The 26789-nt window shown below is 41.4% G+C and overlaps 1 gene segment (V, D, J or C); it reads right to left on the bottom strand.

Moving 5' to 3' along the window:
- Window positions 1–26789, bottom strand: part of LOC142430412 (Ig mu chain C region secreted form-like) — a 164170-nt gene that overhangs the window by 132672 nt on the left and 4709 nt on the right. The window contains 1 exon segment of the C gene segment in view: window positions 8207–8526. Within this exon segment, the coding sequence occupies window positions 8207–8526 (320 nt within the window).

The raw sequence follows: 26789 nt of genomic DNA, 5'->3' as shown, positions 1-26789 counted from the left end.
CCCTCCCTAGACTATCCTCAGTGGACATCAAGAATCTCAACAGACCCATAGCAATAGAAGAAATAGAAAAGGTTATCAAGGGATTACCAACAAAAAAAATCCCCTGGACCAGATGACTTCACTGGAGAATTCTATCAAGCATTCAGGGAAAAACTAATAACAATACAATAATCCTACACAAACTTTTCCAGAACATAGAAAAAGATGGCAAACTCCAGAACTCCTTCTATGAAGCTACTCTAACCCTGATACCCAAACCGGTCAAGGATCCCAAAAGAATCAAGAACTACAGACCAATATCCCTAATGAACATTGATTCAAAAATCCTTAAAATCCTAGCCAACAGAATACAAAAGTATATAAAACAAATAATTCACCGTGACCCAGTGGGATTCATACCAGGGATGCAGGGATGGTTCAACATAGAAAAGACCATTAGTATTAATCGTCACAGTGACATGAAAAAATATAAGAACCACGTGATAATATCAATAGATTCAGAAAAAGCATTCGACAACATGCAACAATTTCTGTTTAAGACACTAGCAAAGATCGGAATGGAAGGAAAGTTCCTCAAGACAATACAAGCTATATATGAAAAACCAACAACCAAAGTGGTAGTCAATGGAGAAAAGACTAACAAAATCCCACTGAAAAGGGACCAGACAAGGATGCCCCTTGTCCCCACTCCTATTTAATATCGTGCTGGAGGTATTAGCTAACAGCATAAGGCAAAGAAGTGACATCAAAGTATTCATCTGGGGAAGGAAGAGGTGAAATTATCGTTATTTGCACATGATATGATTTTATATATGGAAAATCCTAAAAGTTCTCCAAGGGGAGTACTGGAAGCAATAGAGGAGTTTGGCAGAATGGCAGTATACAAGATCAACAAACAGAAGTCCATCGGACTGTTATACACATCAGATAAGACCACAGAAGAGATAAAAAACGTGGCACCCTTCACAATAGCCAAATATAAATCAAAATATCTAGGGATATACCTGACTGAAAAAGCAAATGATCTATACAGGGAAAACTATAGAAGACTATTACAAGAAACCAAGAGCAACCTCAACAAATTAAAGAATATCCTATGCTTTTGGATTGGAAGACTTAATATAGTTAAGATGTCAGTTCTGCCAAAAGCACTATATAAGTTTAATGCCATCACGATACAATTACCATCATCTTCAGAGAATGGGAAAACTGATTACCAACTTCATATGCAGAGGGAAGATGCCCAGAATTAGAGAACTCAAGAAGAAGGACACCGTGGGAGGGCTTGCATTACCTGACGTTGGCACATACTATGCAGCCACAGTTCTCAAAACTGCAAGATATTGGTACAATGACAGATACTCAGACCAAAAGAAAAGAACTGAAAACCCAGCAATAAAAGCATCAGCATACAGATCTTTGATAGGACCCCAAAAATATCAAATAGGAGCAGATTCCCTCTTTAACAAATGGTGCTGGAAAAAATGGATATTTACCTGCAGAAAAATTAAGCAAGACCCTTATCTCACTCCATGCACAAGAATAAACTCAAGGTGGATCACAGACCTTGAAGTTAAACCCCAAACTATTAGGGCCATCAATGAGGGAATTGGGACCAACTTGAGAACTTTGGCACAGGGAATACACAGACTACCAGAAATAGGGAATGAAACAAACGCAGAGGAGGCACAATGACAAATGGGATATACTGAAGATAAAACCCTTGTGTACATCGAAAGAATTCACGAAGAGAGTAATAAGAGAGTCCACAGGCTGGGAAAACATCTTTAGCAATGACACATCAGACAAAGGCCTCATTACTAAAATCTACAATACTCTGCTAGCTTCCAAAAAGAAACAAAACCAATAGCCCACTTGAAAGGTGGGCAAAGGACTTGAACAAAAGTTTCACAGTGGCAGAAATCCGAATGGCCAACAAACGTATGAGAAAATGTTCCTGATCGTTAGCCATAAGAGAAATGCAAATTAAAACAACAATGAGGTACCACCTGACACCCTCAAAGGTAGCCCAATTCAAAAAATGAGAAAGCAACAAGTATTGGAGGGAATGTGGGGAGACATCCACTATGGAAATCAATCTGGCGATACCTAAAACAGATGGAAATAGAGTTACCATATGACCCAGCAATGCCCCTACTGGGCATACACCCAGAAGAGGCAAGAAACAAACCAAGGACAGACATCTGTGCTCCAATGTTCATTGCGGCACAGTTCACAGTTGCAAGGAGTTGGAAGCAACCCAAATTTCCAACAACTGATGACTGGATTAAAAAAAGTGGTGTATACATACAATGGAGTACTACTCATCACTAAAAAGCAGTGATGAACGTGTGATGCACATAGCGGCATGGGAAGAACTGTAGGAAATCATGCTAAGCGAATTAAGTCAGGTACAAAAGGACAAGTAAAACATGATCCCGCTGAGGCAAGTATTTAAAAAAATGCAAAAGGGGCATAGGGAAAAAGCTACTGTATAGAAACATTTATGGGGTGAAGACTGTGTAGTATGGCAGAGACCAGACCAAAACCAGGGATGCACATGGTAGACAACTGGGGAGGATGTGAGGAAAGGAAAATAGAAGGATGAATATAAGGAAGAAAAGGGGAATGGGGGCATGGGGCACTAACCCACCCAAGGGGAGGTTATTGTTTATATCTCCACAGAGAAAGAGGGATTAGACTTCCACTCAGTGCTGCAAGGTGTGAATGCATCATCCCGGCGTGGAGTTGGGAACCAGTGGAGAGGTCTGGGAGGCTGGTCCAAGCACCAAAAATTAAGTGGATTCCTGCCCCTTCCCCGAGAAGAATTTGTTTCAAAGGACGACATTGATTTTGCAGTTCCGGGAGAGGGATATTTCCGATCAGAGCACACGTGAGCAGATGAAGGGGGAGGAGGAGAGAGTGTAGCACAGACTGACTCACCAGGCCGCGAGCTTGATGTTCCTGAGTAGAGCAGCCAGTCCACAGAGAGGACAACATGGCTCCCACTATGAGACATGATGCCCCTCAGTGACCAATGGCGCTACAGGGGACAGCACCGGAGACACTGTGTGCGGAGTACACCTGACCTGATCCCACCACACCGAGGCAAAGCACTGGGGGAGTGTAGCTGAACAGCAAGGGAATGGAGTGGCAAGATCCCCTGGGAATGCTGAAAGTGGCCTTTCGGGCCAGGGCGTGGTGCCCGAACAGACTGGACTGGCCAACAAACAAACCTTGAACTAACTACAAGCTTTTCTTTCTTGATGTGTTTTGTTTTGTTCTTTGTCAGTGGTTTGTTGTTGTTTTGTTGTCTGGTTGTATACTGTTGGTTTGTTTTCCTCTGTCTTGTTTTTGTGCATGTTATTATCTCCACAGGTCTGTCTAAGACAGGCTGGATGAACTATCTGGAGGTAAAACACTGGGACAGACAGTTCCGGGGGACCTGGGATAGGGGGAGGTTGGGGGTAAGGAAGTAGTGTTAGCAAACCCAGGGACAAGGGAACAACATGGGATCCAAATTAGTGGTGAGGTGGGGAGTGGCTGGCCTGGTAGGGAATAAGGGCAAGGTTATGTAAAAGAAGTATAGCTGTAAACCAGGTGGGGATGGAACATGATAGTGGGGCAGGTGGAAAGTCAAGGGAAATAGAGGAAAGAACTAGGAGTCAAAGGGCATTTATAGAGGTCTAGACAAAGACATGTACATGCAAATATATATATGAGGATGGGGAAATAGATCTATGTGTCTATAGGTTTAGTTTTATCATGGCGGAAGGACCTTGGGCCTCTACTCAAGCATGAATACTTCTAATAAATTGGCATTCTATGATGTTCACCGTCCCGACACAACTGCTGAAGCCAAAGCAGGTGAACAAGTAAATGTGAAGCCCGGCTATCAAAAGGGATAGTGTCTGGGGTCTTAAAGGCTTAAAGGTGAAGAAGTGGCCATCTAGCTAAGAAGCAACAAAGCCCACATGGAAGAGCACACCAGCCTGTGTGATCACGTGGTCCCAAAGGGATCAGTTATCAGGCATCAAAGAACAAAACATTATGTCATTGGCTGCAAAGCTCCATGATACGATCGGCGAGGACAAATGGGTGCATAAGCAAATGTGGTGAAGGAAGCTGATGGTGCCCGGCTATCAAAAGAGATCTTGTCTGGGGTCTTTAAGGCTTGAAGGTGAACAAGCGGACATCTAGCTCAGAAGCAACAAAGCCCACACCAGCCTGTGCAATCACAAGGTGCCAAAGGGATCAGGTATAAGGCATCACCAAAAAAAAAAAATCTTACCATAGTAAATGGAGAAGTGCAGAGTGGAGACCCAATGCCCATTTGTCCGCCACTGGAGATCCCCTCACAGAGGATTTTAGGGGAGGAGATGAGTCAGTCAGGGTGCAATTAGTATGGATGAAGTATACAGCTTTCCTCCATTTCCTAAATGCTTCCTCCTCCCTCCCCCCCCCACTACCATGATCCGAATTCTACCTTGCACGTCTGGATAGAGCAGAGGTTGTACAATGGTGCAGATAGGAGCTGGAGGCACAGGAACCCAGGGTGGATGATACCTTCAGAACCAGGAGTGTGAGGGGCGATACTGGGAGGGTAGAGGGTGAGTGAGTTGGAAAGGGAACCAATTACAAGGATCTACATGTGACCTCCTCCCTGGGGGACAACAGAAAAGGGGGTGAAGGGAGATGCCGGATAGGGTAAGATATGACAAAATAATAATCTATAAATTACCAAGGGCTCATGAGGGAGGGAAAGAAAAAGAGGACCTGATGCATAGGCCTTAAGTGGAGAGCAAATGCTTTGAATATGATTAGGGCAAAGAATGTACAGATGTGCTTTATACAATTGATGTGTGTATATGTATGGATTGTGATAAGAGTTGTATGAGCCCGTAATAAAATGTTTTTAAAAATTAATTAAAAACCAATCAGTTCGTACATCATGGCCCTGCTTGATCCTCAGCATAATGAAGTGATCACTTGATATAAGAGTGCTACAGCAAAGTGGATGGTGCCTGACTATCAATCAGAACAGTGTCTGCGGTCTTAAAAGCTTGTATTCAAAAAAGCACCCATCTAAGCAAGGAGTCCACTAACTCCACACGGAGAAAGCACAGCAGCTCGTGTGACCGACAGATGGCAATTACAAAACAGCAGTACAGTGAGAAGAGCATCAGAGCACAAATTGTGAACACCCAACTTGGGGATGCCTATGGGGATGGTGAGAGCCCCAAACCCATCTGCAGAGCATCTGGTCAGACTGAGCCACTGGCACATAGCTCTAGTCATAGACAAGAGTCTCCATCAACCTTAATATCAGACAGAGACCATGGGCATCCTGATTATGCAAGGTTGAATTCAACACTTGGCCCGGGGACCACCAGACAGACGAGACTTGAATTTGTTCTGAGCGCAAGCATTTCTTACTGGTTCTATGACAGAAACCTCTTCCCTGGCTTTTTGAATATTTTTGGTGGGCTTTTCCTTCTTACACATTGTTTGTATGTTTGCCTTTATACTATTATGTTTTACCCTTACCACCTTAGCGCATTTTTGTTTGGTCTTCCAGCAGTGATGTACAGAGCAGATGCATATTGATAATAACGTCCATAAGGGTCTATAGGAATAGGTAGGGGGAGATCGGGAGGGAGCACTGGGACAGATTGTGATTGTATAAATCATCTTAGAGACAATTTACCTATGACAGGGCAGGTGGGCAATGCTCTAAAATTGATGTGGGGCTAATTGTAAAATTCTCCATGACAGGATTGAGTAAGTAAACTATAAAATAAACAACATAAACCATTAACATCTTAATAAAGATATTAAAAATATCATAAGTGATGTCACAGATGAAAGGGCATAATTAAAATAAGAATGCCATGAAGAAAATTCTGTGGAGACCAAGATAATGGAAAAATAGAACAATTCCTGATAATATTAAATATGGTTAAACAAAATACAGAAAACAAACTACTGGAGAAACGCAACCAAAATAAGATACAAATTGGAGACACAATTTCCATAACCTACTGGCACTAAGTGAACCCACATTCACAGTGACCCTCTAGGACCGAGGAGACTGCTGCTTAGGGTTGTTTCAGCCGCCAGAAATCTTTTTCCTTCATTGAGAAATTGACACATTTTACTATGAAATATGTATTAGATAATCAATTTTAGACTCCCTTTTAAACGTGCAACTGTGTTTTATAAAAGTAATTTTTAAATATGTTCAAAATAAAAATGTTCTGAAACATTTATCAACTAAGATCCTTTAATATTGTCTTAAAAACATTTTATGGTCTATTTCAGACATCATACTATTCTATAATTCAGTCCTATTAAGCAATGTTGTACAATCACTACCACAATCCGTTTCAAACATTGTCTTCCTTCTTGAAATCCTTTATGTTAACTTCCCTTTACCTGCCACATCCCCTGCCATTGCCCCCAGAACCCTAATTCTAATTGTCTCTGTAGATTCACCCATCCTGGGGTTTAAATTTTTTTAAATATAGAAAAAGACCTAACCAGGAGTCAAAAAGATTACCAACAATGACAAAATACAATAGCAATAAACCTGTATCTGGGGAAAAAAACCCACAGGAAATATTGAAAACCAAATCAAGCACAAAGGGTATCAAAAGGTAGATCAAATGATAAAGTTTTAATCATTGAAGTCAGTTTTGCCATTTTAATTTACTCAAGTCCTTTCTCCAATACTCTCAGTCTGAGCACCAGGTTGTTCCCATTCCTCAATTACGGTTCGAGGGAGATTCCGGAGGCTTATAACCGGTGTAAATCCTGTAAGTGTGTTTTGAGTTTCCCTGTGTGTGTTGAGTTTTCAGTGTCACCCACAGCTTTCCGCACACCATAATCTCACAATTTACGCCCTGATACTATCCCCCCTTTTGGATTTAATGATACAATCCTGGCACACCTTTTCAGAGCCTTATCGCTTTCCCTTGGTTTGGCTGGTGATTTTGAACTGCTGATCTTGTACTTTGCATTCCAATGTGAAATCCAATGTTGTATCAGTGAGAGTATATTTGTTTATCATGTTTATTATTTATTTATTAAACTTTATTTTCCTGATTATGATAGCCATATAGTTAAATTTAATAAGGAATGGTATATGTATTGAATTTTAAATATTAAATAATTTATCACTTTCTGAATATAAAAAGCTGTAATATATTGTTATTTTAGGTAGTTACTTGACTAACTAGAATTCATCTAAATGTTCTGTACCACACTTCATCAGGGATGTTGTTCGGTGTTTTTGAGTCAGTTTTACTCACAATAACTGTGTACCAGAGAGCAAACACATAAACTGCCAAGTCTTGAACCATCCTCACTTGCTCCTGAGTTTGAGACCATGTTTGCAGCCACTCTGTCTGTGCATCTAACTGAGCATTTTCCTCTGTTTTGCTGACACTCTACTAAACAGGATGTTCTTCTCTCGGGACTGATTCCCCAATAACATGTCCAAAATATGTGAGAAGTCTCACTACTCTCAATTCTGAAGAGAATTCTTAGATATTAGTCTGGAATTTCCTCCTCTCGTGACACATTTGCTATTTTTTTAAATCAAAACTGTCCTTCCAAAGAATGTAGACTCTTTATGACTCCAAAGAGGAGTCTCACAAAGGACTCCGCCAAGCAGATAGGCCACTCCAGTGCACCTGTCCCCGGTGTCGAGGGTCTCCATATGCTTTGTTTCTGCATCAAGGAAGACAATGGGTAGCAAGCATCCCTGAAGACATGTCACAAGTTTAGGCCCAGAAGTCACCACAATTATTTTCTCAGACCTAGAGATCTTTAGTCAGTCACTACCCACAGCCCACAGGGAGCAATGCAGAGAGACATCTCCAGAGACCTGACGCTTCAACAAACTTAGATTAAGAGATAGGATGAGAATGATCATGTTAATCTGTTGACTATTTGTACTGTGATTGAGAAGGCTAGTTCCTTCTTTCAAGCTTTCAGTGAGGAGAAAATTGAGCAAAAAGAAACACCATCCTTGGGGATGCTGAGAGCTAAGTGAGGGAACCCCGATTCCAACAGGAAATTCTCCCTGTCATCCATCCATCTGTGCCTGTTTAGGCCTGGGTGTCTGTGCTCTGTGGGTCCTGCGCGCCCCCTGCTGCTCAGTGTCTCCCCTGCAGGGAATGTTTGTGTCTGGGCTCACATTGACTTCCCCTCACTGTGCTCATTGCACAGTAATACACGGCTGTGTCCTCAGCAGTCACAGAGCTCAGCTGCAGGGAGAACTGATTCTTCGCTGTGTCTCTGGTGATGGAGAGTCCGGTTTGGAAGAACGGATTATAATATGTATTACCATCATACCTTATATCTCCAATCCACTGCAGTCCCTTCCCCAAGGGCTGGCAGAACCAGCTCCAGCTGTAAACACTGGTGATGGACACACTAGAGATAGTGCAGGTGAGGGACAGCTCCTGGGAGGGCTTTACCAATCCTGAGCCTGACTCCTGAAGCTGCACCTGAGACAGGATCCTTGCAAACAAAAACAGATGGTCCCAGCCAGTCACTTGAAGTCACAACCATCCCCATAGACTAAAGTCAGATATCTGAGACCCCTACCTTGGGGAACTGTCACCAGGCTCAGGAGAACACACAGCAATAGCATCTTTAGAGCACAGATTTGCTTTCCCAAGAGACCTACAGCCATGTCTGAAGAGGACTGATAGCCTTCCCAGCCCAATGGTAAATTTTACCTTGGTGCCTAAAGAATAATTTGCATGTGAGGGAGCCATGTCCTCATAAGCAGAAAGTGTTAGAGACCAGACTCCCCTCTTCCTTCTGAGCCCATTGTGGAGTAACTGCTTGCTTTAGCTCATATGCATGTTAATCTATAATGAAAGAAGATTTTTCTCAAGAGGTGTGTGGTAAAGGACAAAGAATGTCCAGAATTTCTGAGCCCAGTGTTCTCTCCTTCCAGCTCCTCATTGCCCCTGCCCTGCCTTTGACTTCTATAAGTCCCGTGTCCCAGAGAGTGGGCAGGACAGGGTTTGTTGAAAACATCCATTGGACACCAAGGCATCTTTAGATCACACTCTCCAAGACCCATCTTTTTTTCCTGTCCACCCTGACACCTCCTAATTAATATCCTCATATTCCTGAGAAGTTTTACATGTGTGAGAGTAATATCTATTAGAAGTATTAACACCAAATCAGTCCCAAGGAGTTGGGGTTGATAATGTCCCAAAGGTCCAACTCTTCTATGATGCCATTCAGTTCCAATTCCCACCCACTCCTCCCTTGAGGTTATCCCCTCATGTATCTGTTTTCCGAGAACCACTGCAACGTCCACCAGAAATTCATGAAAGCTTGAAGGAATCAATCACATGGTGGTGGTGTCTGGCCAGTCCAAATTCTGATGATCAGGAGGGGTTAAACCAGACACTGGGTAGAAAGATATGCCCCACTCCTAGCTTTGCATTTTATTTATGCACATCTGACCCTAAGCCTCTGACAGAATGTTTCCAGTTGGCATTGTCCTGCTACTAAGCTTATCCGCCGGGGTTTTTCCAACCTTGGGTCATGGTCATCACCAACTCCACTGCTCTTACAAGCAATAGACACACCACATCCCAGAGTCTAATGATCGAGGTCACCCTCAGTGTAAGGAAAGCTATTCAAGTGCCAAAGAGTCTCAGGGAAGAATATGTGGCCTATAAAAGTTGGGCTTAAGACAGATAATGTTTTAACTCTATAGCCTCTAAAAAATGTAAGATACTGAATAGACACCCACACACCTTTGTTTTCTGGAATATCCAAAATGTTGTCAAATCAGTTGAGTCCTGGTTTCAAGTATAAAGATTCAGAAGAGCAGTAGGTGGAAAACAATCATTTGAGAAAATAATCAGAGTAAGAAAAAGAACCAAGAACAGTGTTTTAGATCTTGAACCGAAAGACACTTTCTTGAGACCCAACAGGCACTCTCCATTAACATTAGGTCCATCCGTGCAGCTGATCCTCAACATTTAGAGAATGAGCACAGACACTCTTGTAAATATCCCTTACCCAGGGGGTTCTGGTTCAATTGAAATGGGAGCATCTCCAACCAAAGACAGCCTCTCCATTTGTGCTTTGGACACAGCACCATCACAACTGCTCATGGGATCCACCTTACATTTATTCCCTAAACTCAAGGGGAGTCTGCTTTTGTAAAACTGTTCATATTATTGACTCTAGAAGCTGTGCCACTATCTCTAGTCATGCTGTTTTAAAGCAGAAACCCCTTCAAATACTTTCTTCATAATGTATCATTTCCGAATAAATGACAGTCAGTATAATGTCTTGATAATTTAGAAGAGTCTTTATTTGGTTATAACTGGATAGCTAGAATCTAAAAGCGATTTGTTGTTTGCAGTCCCAAGTTCACATTTCAGTCATTTTTAAAGGCATAAAACTTATTTATCCTTTGTAAGATGCAATCAAGCATGGACAGAAGCAGAAAGAAAAATTAATGCTACTATTCTTTAGGCTTAGGGAGCATTATAGGGCACAGCATTGATTATAACATTCTGGCAACTAAAAAAACCAAGCATGCATTACCAGGTACATTCCTTATCATAAAAGAAACAATGCCAAAATTGACTATACCATCCTGGTTACCATAACCATAAGATTAACTACACCGTTCAGATTACAACATCAAAGGAAGCAATATTGAATCAGAACAAATGATATATTGAAGAATAGTCAAAAGTAATTGTGTCCAGACCTGGGAACATGGGAGTACATGCTAAAATTAATCACTGGCAGATACTTTCCCATAAGAGGAGGGAGAAAGGATAGGTCAACTAGCAGTCTATATTCTGAGATGGGATGGAGGAACTGGTAAGTCACTTAGCAGCTTACAAAACCAAGTCACTTAGCAGCTTACAAAAATGGAATTTCTTTTGCTAGTCTGCCTCAATAACACAGTTTAAAATATTTTCCCCAGACTAAGCTATGACACCATTCATTTACTGAATTAAAACCTCTGTATATCTGAACTTCTTTTGGCCAGAATTTGCTGAACGGAATAAGCAATTGCTTTGAAATGAAGACACATAGATTTCAGTACAATCCAGGGGTATAAGCACAGGACACTAGCATTTTTTGTTTGGAGATAATTGAGTCAGTTCCCTTTTCATATGCGCACTCGCAGAGCATCACCTGATCCTGTTCATTTTACCAAGCCCCCATCTCACCGTCTGCCCTTGGTGCTTGTCTGACCGATTTAAGCTTGAGACCGTGATGTAGCTGCACACAAGTTCAGCTCACCTCCATCTCTGAGTTTGACTGCAATGATCGTCTCAGATAATTTCATAGCAGTGGTTCAAAGGGGTCTCCTTAAATGTCACCCTCATGACATGACCCATCTGCACATCACTTTCCTAACAGGGTTGCTACACATGTTCCCAGTGAGCTCCTGAGTGCTCCCTGTCCTCTGAAGGAGCAACACATCGAGCTCTAGACGCAGATGGTCTGGGTTTGCTTTGCAGTCCTCCATCTCCAGGAGTTAGGCTTAGTCAGTCACTTAATCAAGGTGCCCTGCATCTCTCTAATTCTGAAAGGTGGAAATGATGAAAAATATGGCTCCAAGGAAAATTCAATCCTATTTGCTCCAGTTGTCTATAGTTGTACACGAAATAGACATACAACACTGCAGCCTAAAATTACAAGAATTTTTTGTTGTTGTTTTATTTGTTGCTTGGTTTCCCCTTTTATTCTTTTGATGCACAAATTTCGGATTTTTAGATGGTCACTCTCATCTATATTGTTTTCTTTGTGTGTACTTCTTTTGCTGTGTTTGACAGTGTATGAGTATCCTGCAATGGGGCACTTACATGTGTCCCTGCTTCTTTATAGATGGACCCTATAGCTCTGGGATTGACATTAGGTCCTTGATCACCTTGTATTTGTTTTTGTACATGAGCTGAGGTTTCAGGTCTCTTTCATCTTCTGAGGGTTGTGATTCAATTGTGCTGGCACCATTATTGAAGAGAATGTTGCTGTCCCTTATAAATTCCCCTTGGACCTTTATTGAAGATCAGTTGCCTGCATGTGGATGGATTATTTATTTGTTTTCTATTCTGTTCCATTGGTCAACATGCCTGTCATTGTATGAGTGCCAGACTGTTTTGATGGCTGTGGCTGTAATAATTTTAAGGTTGGTTTCTGTGAGGCCCCTACCTTGTTCTTATTCTTTTGGGGTCTCTTGCTTATCCTGGGACTCTCCGTATGAAGTCAGTCATAGGTTTTTGTTGTTGTTGTTGTTGCCGTTTTCATTTCTTTAAATGATTAAGTTGGTATTTGGATTGGAATTGAATTGTATTTAAATATCTTATTAGGTAGTATTGACATTTCCTTTATATTCAGCATCCTTATTCATGAATATGGCATATTGAGAATGTGAACAGATTTACATTGGGAAGCATGAAAATTCCTGAATCATGCCATCTTACTGAAAAAGAGAGACTGAAAATAGATAAATAAAGACACAAAGAGATTTTGGACCAGTTCTGAGTCTGGCCTGCACACTTCCTACTGAAGATGAGAGCCCTATTGGAGGCACATTCTGCTATGATGTGCTCCATTCCCTAACTAATTGCCTACATATCTCTAACCTGGAAATCACCTCCTCGAGTTTCTGTGGAGAGTTATTCTAAGCACTATTTGTGATCACTGCAGGCTGTACTGTAGAGTGATTGCCACACTTCTTGGGTAGTGTGTTAGTCCGGGTTGACTAGAGAAACAATCCTGAAACACTCATTTGTGTGTATGAGAGAACTTGATACTAAAGAGCAATTTTAAATTATGAAAACATCCTATTCCAGTCTAGATCAAGTCCATAAGTTTGGTATTACCCCACATGTCAATACTAGTGCATAAATTCTTCTTTAGACCCACGCAGCCATGCAATGATGTTGAATACAGGAAGATCGCAAGCCAATGGGTGAAAAGTCTTGTGGATCCAGTGGTGGCATGGGTGCTGGCATGGGTCTCCACGTGGCTGGGTCTCAGTGCTGGCATGGGTCTCCACGTGGCTCCTCCAGTTCCAGGTCTCTGGCTCCATCAGCCTAGCTCTATATGTCTTGTCAGTAGGAAGATGAAGCAGAGAGTATGTGCCTGGCCTCTAGTGAGATAATAATCTCAATGGGACCTCTAAATGAGGTCATCAAGCTGCAACCTAATTGACAGGTTAAACTCTACCCCTTCACCCGTAACAGTGTCAAGTTGACACCAGATTTTTTGACTACCACAGATAGGTTGTACTATCTCTGTTATTGGGGAGCTAAGGCTTCTAGGGCATCCTACTAGAGCTCTCTTGACTTGTTATGCAAGCCAAGTTATGTGTGCATTTATCAGCCTCATGCTGGTCTTGCAGGCCTATGTCCCTGAATCTCAGCAGCTCCACCATCCAAGCTAGCTCCTGGACTGGGAAAATTAGGTCTAGAGATTTGGGGATCTTCACACAGCCGGCTAGTGTTGAGAGTCAATATCAACGTGCAGTCTATCAGCAAAGGTTGCTGATCTTTTACTAAATTTATGTTTATGCTTATAATCCTTCATTCTGGAAGTATAGGATATCCCTCTTGAAGTTATTTTCCACTGGTCTTTGTGGAGTCCCTCCCATGTGTGCTACTCTGTCGCCATATTGCTATGTCTCTGAGATATAGGATATATATATATATATATATATATATATATATATATATATATATATATATATACAAAATATGTTTCTCTACAATTTTAAACATTTTTACTAAAGAAAAAAATTAAAATGTAAAGCTATTCTTCTAAACTTTCCCCCAAAGAATTCTATCCCCCTTGATTGACAGCACGTCAGAATGATAGTCCACAAGCCTCAAGAAAGTTCTCTGACTTTTGGGGACACCCAGAAATATGCAGGGGAAGGTCAGATCTTCAGTGTCCATGGTGTAAGGTTTGTCAACAAAATCCTCTATGGACAACCATTCCAACTCTTGAAGAATGAGCTGGTGTATTGTCATGATAGATAGAAAAGATCCTTTGTGCAATATTCTAGGATGTTTTCTCACTAATGTCATGTTTCATTTTCTTTAAACTTATTCATAGTAATATTCTTAGGTTTTCTATGTCTTATGAGAATTTCACTCCAGACCTACCTGTTAGAATCCACAAAACCGCTGTCATATTCTGAATTGACCTTTATGCGTTGAATATCGACCTAGATGATTCCCTCAGAAGTAACTGTTTTCATTGTATCTTTCTTTTTGGATCATAGTGATACATCTAAGAATTATCAATAATTAAGTTTCATTACATAAAGCTGGCTTCATCAACTTCAGTTTTCTTTCAAAACAGTTGGGTAATATCAATTTTTTGAGCTCATTGATCTGTGTGAACAGCTTTCTGGCACCAATCAAGAAACCAAAATTATCACTTAAAATTTAAAATACCGAACCATGTGATATTCCCACTTCATAAGTTACCTCCTGAATGGTAACTCGACAGTCTTCTTCCACAAGTACTGCATGTCTGCCAGTTTCATCATTTGTAGCAGTTGACTTTTCCCCTCTTTGGCCCATGTGTGAAGTTTCCACTACATCCCTTATAGCACTTGATCCATTTTAACTGTCTTGTGTGCAGAAGACAGAATTTCTGCCGACCTAGTTGCTTTCTTTCTTTCTTTCTTTCATGACTTCCACACAAACATGTATTTTAAATCACCCTAATGAAACCAATTAAGTATATTACTGAGAAAATATGGCCACAGCCATCCCCTGATAGCAGAGGCATGTTTTACTTGGAATAAACACATGAATACAGAACTTACTTTACTAATGCTTACATAAACTATAGCTCTTCTTGGCTAGGCTTAAATATGTATGAATGTGTAGATAACTGCAACTTTGAATTTATTAATAACATAACCAAATATTTATAAAAGGTTTAGGGTTCTAATTTGATTTGTTGAAGATGGTCATAAGTGTAATTTTCATAAATTTTCATTTACTCTGCAGATAAATATTTGTATTTACATGGTAAGTTTTAAGGCTATATAGTACACTTTTTCAATCTTAGCATAATTGATATTTGGGGTTATATATTTATTGTGATTTTAAAATAAGAATGCCTGGATTCTATCTACTAGTGCCAGCAGAACTTTCCTAGGTTTGGCAAATTGAGATAAATTTCAAGAATTTCAAGGTATCTCTGGGAAAATAAATTTCCTCTGCAATGTGAGATTGTTAATATCAATGTGCATAACATTGCCTAGGTTATTCTAAATATGATATTGCAGTAACATAGATTGATGAGTATTCATATAAATGAGAAGATTGGTGATATATGTGAAAGCTGGGGAAAGATTTAGTTTTTTATTGTTAAAAGATCATTTTATTGGGAGCTTTTACAACTCTTATTATAATCCATATATCAATTGTATCAGGCATATTTGTACATATGTTGCCATCGTTCTTTTCTAGACATTTACTTTCCATAGAGCCCTTGTTATCAGCTCCTCTTTTTTCCCTCCATTACCCCCTCACCCCAGATGTAGTTTTAACATGATCAATGTTAGAATCAATTCTGCATGGTTTCTAAACTTTGCCATTAATGACGCCTTTTAGTTCCCTGAACTGCAAATCAAAGTCTCACCAAGAAACATTGCTTTGAAATAATCTCTGGGTGATCAGTGAAGACAAACAAATCCATCCCCATGAAAGAGGAGTGGTCCCTGTCACATTTTCCCGAGAGTTACTGTGCTTGGGAGTCCCCAGGGAGGTGGTGACAAGGTGTGGAAACCACAGCTTCTGAGAAGAATCCCACACCTAACTGCTTTCCATAGCATCTGCTGAGAAGATAGGGCACTAAACTGAGTGTGTACTGAGGACCCCAACACACCAGCCCCCTGCTGGCTACCACAAGGAACTTTTTGTCTGAGCTCACACTGTTTTCCCATCACTGTGCCTGTCTATTGCACAGTAGTAGACCGCTGTGGCTTCATAATTCAGAGAACTCAGCTTTAAATCATCTTGGCTCTTGTAGATATGCCTGGTGATGCTGACTCAGGACTGGAGAGTTGGAGCATCGTGTATACTCCCCCCACCCCATATCATACCAACCTACATCAGCCCCTTTTCTTGAGTCTGGTGGAACCAGTGCACAAGATTGCTGGTTGAAGAGAATCCAGAGACAGTGCAGGTGAGGGACAGGGTCTGCAAGGGCTTTACCAGTCCCAGACCTGGCTCCTGCAGTTGCACCTGCTACAGGATCCCTGGAAACAGAGAGGAACCCACTGACCCATTTGTTCCGAGGTAGAATTCCGGACTTCACAGGGAACCCCTGAAGCATGCCCCTCTAGGAGTTGCTGCCAGAAAATGGAAAACCAACGCATATTTCATGTCCCTGTGCATGAGGTCCCTGACGCCCAGGAACTGTTCCCCACGATGAGAAGGAACCCGAGTTTAAGTTCACATGTGCTGTGTTCTCATGTGGCTGCCTAAGAGGGGTTTGCATGTGGTACATGCATTTGTATGTAAACGTTAAATAAGGTGAAGGAAGGTCCTGGCTTAGAGACTCACACTGCGGGGAGAATGATGCTGAGAGTTCCATTGAGAGAAGACAATTCTGTCTCAGAGTTCTTCACTTCAACTAGACCAGGGTTCTCTTTATCCACATCAGGACATATTCAGGCATCCGGATATAGTTATGGATCAAGGAAATCTCTAGGAATAGAGTAAATGAACTTATACTCCAAGGTGTGGATGATATTTAGATAGTGTCAAAAATAAAACATAGATTGGTGAACACACCTGCAGGTAAATAATTTATGTTAGATATGTGGAGATAATAAATAGACATAAAGAAAGACCCCTCATTACTGTTGAGTCCAGTCAGACTCAGCATGAATCTTTAGGACAGGGTTGAACTGCCCCTATGAGTTTTGGAAACTAACTTTTTATGGGAATAGAAAGCCTGATCTTTCTCTGCACAGCAGCTGGTGGTTTTCAACTACTGACCTTAAAGAACACAGCCTCACACGTACTCACTACACCACCATGGATCATGTTGAGTAATGATCCATAAGGTCATCAGTTCAAAATCCTCACCCATACATCAGAGACACACTGGGCTTTCTACTCCTCTAACAAGCTCCAGTCTCGGAATCTCACGAGGGCAATTCTACCCTTCCCTATAGGGGCCCTGTGAGTCAGTATCGGCTCAATGGCAGTGATTTTTTTTTCATAAAGAATTGACAGGTAATGATAAATGGAGAAGTAGACCAATAAACATCAAAAAGTCACCCACTCTCCAAGGTTCCCTGAATGTTCACATTTTTAATCATTACAAATGTCCATTCACTCTTGTTGAAAATATTAAATATTCCAAAGTATTAATAAAGGAATCCAATGGTCCACGAACACTGACTCATGATGAAACTGGAATCAAGGTAATTTTTGTCATACACCTTGAAACATTAACTTGGGCGAATAGCCTGCACCAAAAATATCTTTGGAGTCAGGTGCATTTAAGGGTTATTGTGCAGGGAATTATCTTCATGACAACATAAAGTAGTTTTAATTTTCTCTGTGTGTGTGTCTGTCTCTCTCTCTGCCCTAAGTTTACCTCTTTGCCTAGAAAATATTCCCTTTCCCATGAAATGGAATGTCTTCAGAGTCTGAAGATCATGACCATGAAGGAGAACTTTGGAAAGCAGAAACTATCAGGACCGCAAGCAAAGATAATACATTGTCCTCAGTTTACAACCATATTGCCAGATGCTATCGTTTTTTTGTGCCAGCCTGGCCAATAAACACAAGTAGGATTAACCGAAGGGCAGAGGGATAAATGGCTCAGTGAGCTTCACCTTCTTGTTCTTTGCCTCAGTTTAAAGGGGTACACTACCTGTGGGATGCCTAGCCTGTGGACTGTGTCGCTGTAAGGTGAGGTCATTTCAAGCCCACACAATTGGAATGTTCATCTCTGGAGCTGGGGACCAACAGTTGATGACAGTTGGGGACCTGCCTTGCTGTTTGCTGCCTGGATATATATAGCCCAGCTCTCTCTACAGAAGGGGACTGGCAACTGGCAGCTCTCATACCTTAAAGGACGGCTAGTGTCTCACTGCTTTATAATTTAACTGTTAATTTCTTGTATTATCTCTCTGTATATAATTTAACAGTTCATTTCTTGAATTATATATCTATCTTTATAAGTATATTTATATATAATTACTAGCAATCTGGTTTGTCTCTCTAGAGAACCCTGTCCAACACACCAGAGTAACCAGGACTTTGAATACAGCAAATATATACTAGAAATATCCAAGTTATAAAGTGACACTCTGTCCAAGCTTGCTCTCCTTTTGATCTGCACTCTCCTCATACTTTGATCTCTGATTATTGCCATCTGCCTTGCAGAGATAGTATTCACCAGCCCCCATAATTCCTGTTAGCTTAGCAACCTGACATCCACCTGACCCTAAAATATTCAAGGTCAGTAGTTTAAAACCACCAGCCACTACATGGAAAAAAGACAGATATATATTCCCCCAAAGAGTTACAGTCCCTTAAGCTCACAGAAGGAAATCTACCTGCCTGTAGGGATGCTATTAGTCAGAATTGGCTTGATGACAGTGAGGCTTTGTTTTGTTTCATTTTGTCTATCACATAAGACATCAGCCTGCCACTTAATGCAAGCATTTGGTACTTGTGAGCCCTCATTTATCATGTGAGCTAATTATTGATATCAATCTCTCTCTTTCTAATATATATTTTTTTCACCAGCTTCATTCCTCTGGCCAATCAAGATAAGGATGTGTGTGTGTGTGTGTGTGTGTGATATTGAAAACCTTTTCAATTCAGCTAACCTAACTGTGACTTATAGAATATTTCACTGCATTGAAATATCACCCAAAATATTTATACATTTTGTTGTATTTTGATTTTCATTGTCTATAAACTATGTCTACAGTAATTTATTGCAATGATATATCTTTTTCTTTAATCATTTTATTAGGGACCCATACAACTCTTATCACAATCCATACATACATCAATTGTGTAAAGCACATTTTTACATTCATTGCCCTCATCCTTCTCAAAACATTTGCTCTCCACTTAAGCCCCTGGCATCAGCTCCTCATTTTCCCCTCTAAGCTCCCCCATCCCCCACCACAAACCACCGATAATTTATAATTTATTATGTTTTCATATATTACCCTGTCTGACGTCTCTGTTCACCCACTTTTCTGTTGCCAGTCCCCCAAGGAGGAGGTCACATGTAGATCCTTGTAATTGGTTCCCCCTTTCCAACCCACCCTTCCTCTATGCTCCCAGTATCACCACTCACACCACTGGTCCTGAAGGGACCATCCACCTTGGACTCCCTGTGTTTCCAGTTCCTATCTGTACCAGTGTACATCCTCTGGTCTAGCCAGACTTCAAGGGAGAATTTGGATCATGATAATGGGGGGTGGAGTGGGGGAGGAAGCATTTAGGAACTAGAGGAAAGTTGTATTTTTCATCGTTGCTACATCACACCATGACTGCCTTGTCTCCTCCCCGAGACCCTTCTGCAAGGGGATCTCCAGTGGCTGACAAATGGGCTTTGGGTCTCACTCCACACTCTCCCCCTCATTCAGTATTGTAAGACTGTAATTATATCTTTTGGGAATGTCTATATATCCCAAAAATAATTGAAAATTATTTAAATACATCTAATTGTTCAACTAGAATTAAATGCCATTATTTTCTAACACAAACTCATATTTACTTCAAGGATTTTTATTTTACAATTACATAGTACTGAAGTTTAATATTATTTCAAGTGGTCTCATTGATGTGAAGTTTAAACCACTTGCTTTTTGGCAAAAGGTTCATCTTTCTAATCCACCAAGATACTTTGCTGAGAAAAATCTGGCATTCTGCTCAACTGAGGAAGACTGTTGTACTGTACCAGATGGTGTTGTGATCAGTACAACAAGATGGTGTTGTGATGAGTACTCAAGTATACCTACCAACAACCGTGATGTCAGTGGCTTATTCATAATTATCAAAGTACCAACCTATTTCTCTTCAATATTATACTTTTTAGATTTCATTATTTAAATACTCAAGAAACTTATTTCCTATTTCATAAAATGGTAAAATAAGTGTTCACAATTATATATATATATATTTCTTCCATAATAAAAGAAGAACAAAAATAAGCCAGAATCTTTTCTTGGATAGAATTCAGATTACAACACTTAAGAATGTTTTGTTCTGTTGAAACTATAAATATATTAACCAAGAGCCCTACATTGTTTTAGGAGAGACTCAGAGTGATGGTTCATGAAAGAGAGCTGCCCCGTACGGTTTTCTAGTCTGTGATCCTGAGGGGAGCAGGCCATCAGATCTTTTCCCAACTGAGATACCAAGTGGCTTTGCATTGCCTAACTATTGGTTAGTTTGTTACTCTGGGTAGACTAGAGAAACAAATTAATAGACACTCACGTGTGTATAAGAGATAATATTATTGTATATTAAGGAAATATCCCTGCCCAGTCTAGATCAAGTCCATAAGTCTGGATTTAGATCAAGTCCATATGTCCAATACCAATCTATAAAGTCCTCTGCAGACTCATGAAACACGTGCAATGATGCTAAATGCAAGAAGAGCACAGACCAGTGGGTGGGAAGTCTTGTGGATCTAATGGTGTTGTAAGCATCTCAGTGCTGGCAGGGGCCTGCATGTGGCTCCTCCAGTTCCCAGGTCACAGGATCTATCAGTATAGTGCTATGTGTCTTGTCAGTAGAGCATCTCTCAGGGAGTAAGCAAAGAGAGAGTGCCTCCTGTCTCCAAGGAGGAAATACAGGAATTCCCAGAATCCTCAGGGGAAAGCCATGCCCACACAGAGGCCTCATTCACTATATCCTGATTGGCAGGCTAGACTCCAACCCTACACTCTTAATCTTCAAATTGACACCAGATTATGTAACTACCAGGGTTAGCAGTTGCACACTTACCTATTCTGTCACCTAGGTTCTCTGTTCCAAATTCTTCTAGGAGGGAATGCAAGGTTGGAAGTATATAAGTTCCATGGATAACTTTGAGACTGAAGAAAGGAACTCTGTTTCTTTCAACCTTTGTCCCAATTTTAATTCTTTGGTAGAACCCCTGCCCTCTGCCAACACTCATACAATACTAAATTAATTCATTACATCTTTACAAAATGCCTCTATATTCCCATGAACTCTCAGTCCACAGAGTTCTTCTGAACATATATACATTTTTCTCCAGATGTCCTCGACCCTTCACTCTGAGCACACAATATTTCTCATGCCTGAGATACAACCCATTGCCCATTATGTCATAGGAAGTTAATTATGTGCATACCTAGGTCCTTTTGATTCTATTTTCTGTCCTATCATCTCCTCCAGAAACCAAAGACAGTCTGTCTCAGCTCAACTTTTGGTAAGCATTCTTCAAGGGCTAAGAATTACAGATCCCAGATGATCAAGGTTGACCGAAAGCAACACAAAAGACAATAAGAGGAGTCTGGGAAGGGGGATGGGGTGATCTCTGCATTAAAGTGGAAACCATACATTCTTAGAGAAATAGTGCCCTTTTCTTTTAACATAGTTCTAGAATTATCCTAGTGATTATATGATCATGCGCTTCCACTACTGTTTGAATGTCTTCTCCATATATAATGAGAGGTACTGATCTCTCAGATTTCAGCAGAAGAAACGGGATGTGGGGTATGCAGGCTGGTGATAACTTGGTAGGTATGAAGCATGCTGAAGCTGAAGCGTGAGGAAGCAGCCTATCTATGTATTTGTTCACATTTAAATCATATCCAAATCTTGTTGTGCCTTTATCTTGTGGCCTGTTTTGTATTCTGATGCAAATACCTGCTCACACCTATATATTATTGAGTCCTGAGTGGTCTGGTGACAGCAATCGGGTCCAGGCAAATAATAAATTGTCTGACTTCTCAAGCAAGTGGGTCATTTAGTAGTTTGCCCATGCTCCTTCATTTCTCCCCATATCACAGTTTTCCTGTGTGAAATCTTTCAGTGAAATCCTATCCTGGATATGATCTCTGAATATGGAGATGCTCTAATCTCTGAATATGGAGATGCTCTAAAATCTAGTCTAGATTCTGTGGGGCTCTAGTACTTGACTTCAGCCCACACTAAGTTTTTCCAGTTTTGCTAGACGTTTTGTCTGTGAAGGTGCGGCCTCCTCTCAGTGGTCAAACACCAACTCAACACTATAGTGCTGACATTAAAGGACTCACTGGAGGAAGTTGGTGAGGGGGGCTCATGGCATTTTTAAAATTGGGCAGCTTATTGTTTCAATCATGGTTAGCATTTTAATTGGACTCAGTGTGACGCATCAGAGTACCCAGGTTCTGAAACGTTCATTGACTTAAATAATTTGAACCATTAGCCCCATAGCATTGTGGAACAGTGGTCAATTCAGGACTGGCTTGTCAAGTTCTCACCCCTGAGGACGTGGAAGACAGTGGTTCCTCTCCTGGGGCATTTGAGAGGCACCTGCTGACATGGCTCTGAGAGCTCTGCTCTGCAGCTGTGGCTGTCAAGGGTTTTTGGCGCCTCAAGATGTGGTTTCCATCGCTCTGTCCCTCACACAGTAATCCATGGCCGTGTCTGGGACCTTCATGCTGTTCCACTGAAGGAATGCAGTGTTGAGATGTTGTCCATGAACAAGATGTGGCCTTGGAATGAGGATTTATAGTGTGTCCTTGAATCTTCAGGATCAATCATCCCTACTGACTACAGGCCTGTCTCTGACTTCTGGTCAATCCAGATGATCCAATAGCTATTGGAAAATTTGTATCCAGATGCTTTACACGAGATCTTCAAAACGCCCCCCACCACCACCCCCCGACCTCTTCACCTCTAGCTCAGGCTGCAGCAGTTGTACCTGGGTGAAGACTCCAGTGGAGACATAAGTGAGATCTTAGAGGCTACCTCCACTCCAGCCCTTCTGTGATCCCAGACAAAGACCTGCCCCTGACCTGGGAACACAGAGACTAGGAAGGAGAGACAGACCGTCCTTCAAGAGAACAGAAAACACAACACTCAGGATGTCAGAAGGGCACTGTAGGAGTCTCCTCTAAGGAAGGGACTGTGGTTGTAAATGACATGTCTCCTATTTTATGTAGTATTGTCCTGACATCAGGTAAAAATCTCCAGGGCTCATCACCCAGATATCAGGCAGAACTGGTTTTCAGCTTATGGGGAAGGACAAAAGAATGTCTCAATTACCACACACACACACACACACACACATACACACACACACACACACACACACACACTAGAAAATTCAGAGCAGTGCCTTTCCCAATCTAGTGCACCTCTTAAGTTTCCTCTGGTGATGAGAAGCTGGGAACATCCATGTGGGGCTGCTCCTGAGGACCACGGGGAAGTATAAGGGATTCTTCAACTTTTCTGGGTCACCTTTCATGTGCCTTGGTTAGAATAATTCAGTGTTTTCTTGGAGATGACGTCAAGAACTGTGGGTTACAGAAGTTCCTCCCCCAAATATTTAGTGGACCGTTGCTGATATTTTTCCACTCCCATATAGATTGTATCTACTGAAAATAAAATAATTTACAACAAGATATCTGGAACGTATTTTATTCACATCTTGTCTGTGGACCTGGTCACTATTCAGGTAGAAGACAAGGTAATCTTTGGTTAAATTTTATTTGAGCTTTCCTATTTCTATTATCTGTTGCAGCAAACTGTAAAAGCACTGGAAACACTCACTCTCATGTGCGAGGATTTTTGGAAGACAGCTATTTGGCCAACTGGCTGGATAATATTTGTGTCCATTGTAAGAGAGGTGATTCCATAAAATGCTCAAAATATAGAATGCTATTACTGATAATTCAACAAGTAAAATTTTCTTTACGACCATCCAACAAAGGTTCCAGGAGCATATTGACAGGGAACTGCCAGTAGTTCAGAGCCAAGAGGATGTGGAACAAGGCATAGCATTCCTGGTGTCAGATGGATCATGGCTCAGAGCAGAGAATAAAAGCAAGAGGTTTACTTGTGTTTCATTGACAATGCAAAGACAGTGTGGATCATAATAAACTGGATAACCTTGAGAATGAGGAGAATTCCAGAACATCTAATTGTGCTCATTGATCAACCAGGTAATATTATGTGGCTTAAATTCAGGAAGAGTGTATGTCAAGATTGTATCTATTCACTGTAAATGTTCAATCTGTGTGCTGAGAAAGTGACCACAGAAGCTAGAGAAGATGAGGAGGCATGTGGCACCAAGATTGGAGAAAAACTGAACAACCTCTGATATGCAGATGACACAAACTTCCTTGCTGAAAATGAGGAATTGAGACACCTGGATCATGGATTGTGGTCTTCAATATGGATTACAACTCAATATGAAGTAAAAAACAATCCTCATAACTGGAGCAAAAGCTTACATCATGATAAATGAAGAAAAAGTTGATGTCATATTTTGTCTTGCTTGGATCCACAATCAATGTTCATGGGAGCAGCAATGAATAAATCAAATCACGTATTACATTAGGTAAATCTTCAGCACAGACTTCTTTGGAGTACTGAAGAGCAAGGGTGATGCTGTGAGGTCTAAAATGTGCCAGAACAAAGCCATGGTTTTCTTCCTCATCTCATCTGCATATGACAGTTGGACACTGACTGAGGAAGAGCAAGGAAGAGTCAGTGCATTTGAATTGTGGTACTGGAGAAGAATACTCAAAGTACCATGGACTACTAAGAAAAACAGTCAGTGTACCATGGAGTGTTAAAGGGGCAAACCACTCTATGTTGGAAGAAATGCAGTGAAAATGTTCCTTAGAGGCATGGATGACAAGACTTTGTCTTAGATAATTTGGACACATTGTGAGGAGAAACCAATCCCTGAGAAGGACATCATGTTTGGAAAAGTTGAAGGGCATCGACGAGAGGAAGGCCCTCACTGAGATGGATTGACACAGTGGCTGTAACAACAGATGCAATCGGAAAGTGAAGGTGGCCCAGGACCAGACAGTGTGTTGTTTTGATCTATGGAGGGCCACTTGATAGCACTTAGTAACCTTAAACCAAGAGTTTAAACTAAAACAAACTTCCTTTATCTTGGTGTTTGCATCTTGAAGCACTCAGACTAGCATACACCTTTATTTTTACAATTGTCTTATTAATATGAATATTTTGCGTCAGCAATTATGAACCATGTAGCAACCATGAATTAGGTGACAATTGCTGAACCAAGAAGATGAAGAAAAAAATCTAAAAGAGTAGGAGAAAAGGGGATACCAGGGCATAGTTGACTCTGACGGACAAGTATACCTCTTTAGGAGATAAAAGAGTCAGATGTGAACATCATTTTGCTCTGACATGTTACTGACACTGAACCAGATGCTGTGGACTCCCACCAGAAACCCTAATGATGTGCTAATTGAGGAAAACTAATGCAATCTCTGCATCGGGTCTGATATCTTGGGAAAAACTCAACAGAATTATTTTCTATCTTTCAGCTACTAGTCGAGTGTGTAACTGTTTTCTTAACCCAGGAACTTGAGATGCCCTGAAGGAGATTGGAAAATTCTCCCCTGGTTTCCCTGAGATTCATCAAGCAATGATCCAGGGAATCTCCGGCAACATTCCCAAGATGTGAGACAGGCTCCTTTCTCTGCAGGCAACAGTACTTTCTCCTGTTATGACTTTTTGCTTTCAGAGATATCAGCCGCAGACAAACTGTCACCACAATAGGCGATTCCCTGAGGGAAACTGTGAGAAGGAGAAGAATCACTAGACCAGAACAGAAAACCAGTCCTGAAACTGTTCATCTGCACCTGCTCCGGGTCTGTATCCTATGATTGGTGGGTCCTGGGCGCCCCTGCAGTCCAGCCCCGTCCCAGCAGGGGAGATTAATGTCGGGGACACACTGACTTCCTCTCAGGCTCATTCTCACAGAGTAATAGATGGCTTTTTCTTGGAGTTCCAGGCTGTCCATTTGCAGATACAGCGTGTTCTTGGCATTGTCTCTGGAAATGAAGACTCTGTCCTCCATGGAGTCTGCATAGTTCGTATACCATGATAGATGTATTTACACAAGAGAGCTGAGAACAAGTTACATACTGATGAGTTTTCCTCCTCCCTTTTTGGGTCACTGGTTTCATTCCACGGGAAATAAAAGTCTTTTCCTTTCTTTCTCATGTCTAAGTGCATAACCAGTAATAAAGAAAGATTCAGTTGCTATTCTGGGTCACTGCCTCAGCGCAGCACAGCCCCCTTCTCCCCAGGTTTTGTGACACTCTCAGGATGTGGGTTTCACACTGTGTCTTGCACAGTAATAGGTGGCAGTGTCCTCAGACTTCAGGCTGCTCATCTGTAGATACGCTGTGCTGACTGAGGCATCCAAGGGGAAGACATAGCCTTGTGTGAAGCCCTGGGCATATGTTGGTTTCCCAGAGTTAGTGTCGATCCAGCCCATCCACTGAAGGCCTTTTCCTTGCACCTGCCGCACCCAATGAATCCTAAAGCTAGTGAAGGGCTATCCAGAAGTCCTGCAGGACACCTTGACAGACTCTCCTGGTTTCTTCACCTCGGCCCCAGACTGCACCAGCTGGCTCTGGGCACTTGCACCTGTGAAGAAGTGGAACAGAAGATGAGTGCTCTGGAGCTACCGTAGCATCCTCCCCACCCCAGGATCTTGCCTAGTTACCTAGGGCAACTGCCAGTGGGAAAAGAAAACTCCATAGCCAC

This window comes from Tenrec ecaudatus, chromosome 17, assembly GCF_050624435.1.
Source record: "Tenrec ecaudatus isolate mTenEca1 chromosome 17, mTenEca1.hap1, whole genome shotgun sequence".
Classification (NCBI taxonomy): Eukaryota; Metazoa; Chordata; class Mammalia; order Afrosoricida; family Tenrecidae; genus Tenrec; species Tenrec ecaudatus.
Note: the sequence above shows the minus strand (reverse complement) of the source record. Positions and strands in the feature narration are given on the sequence as shown.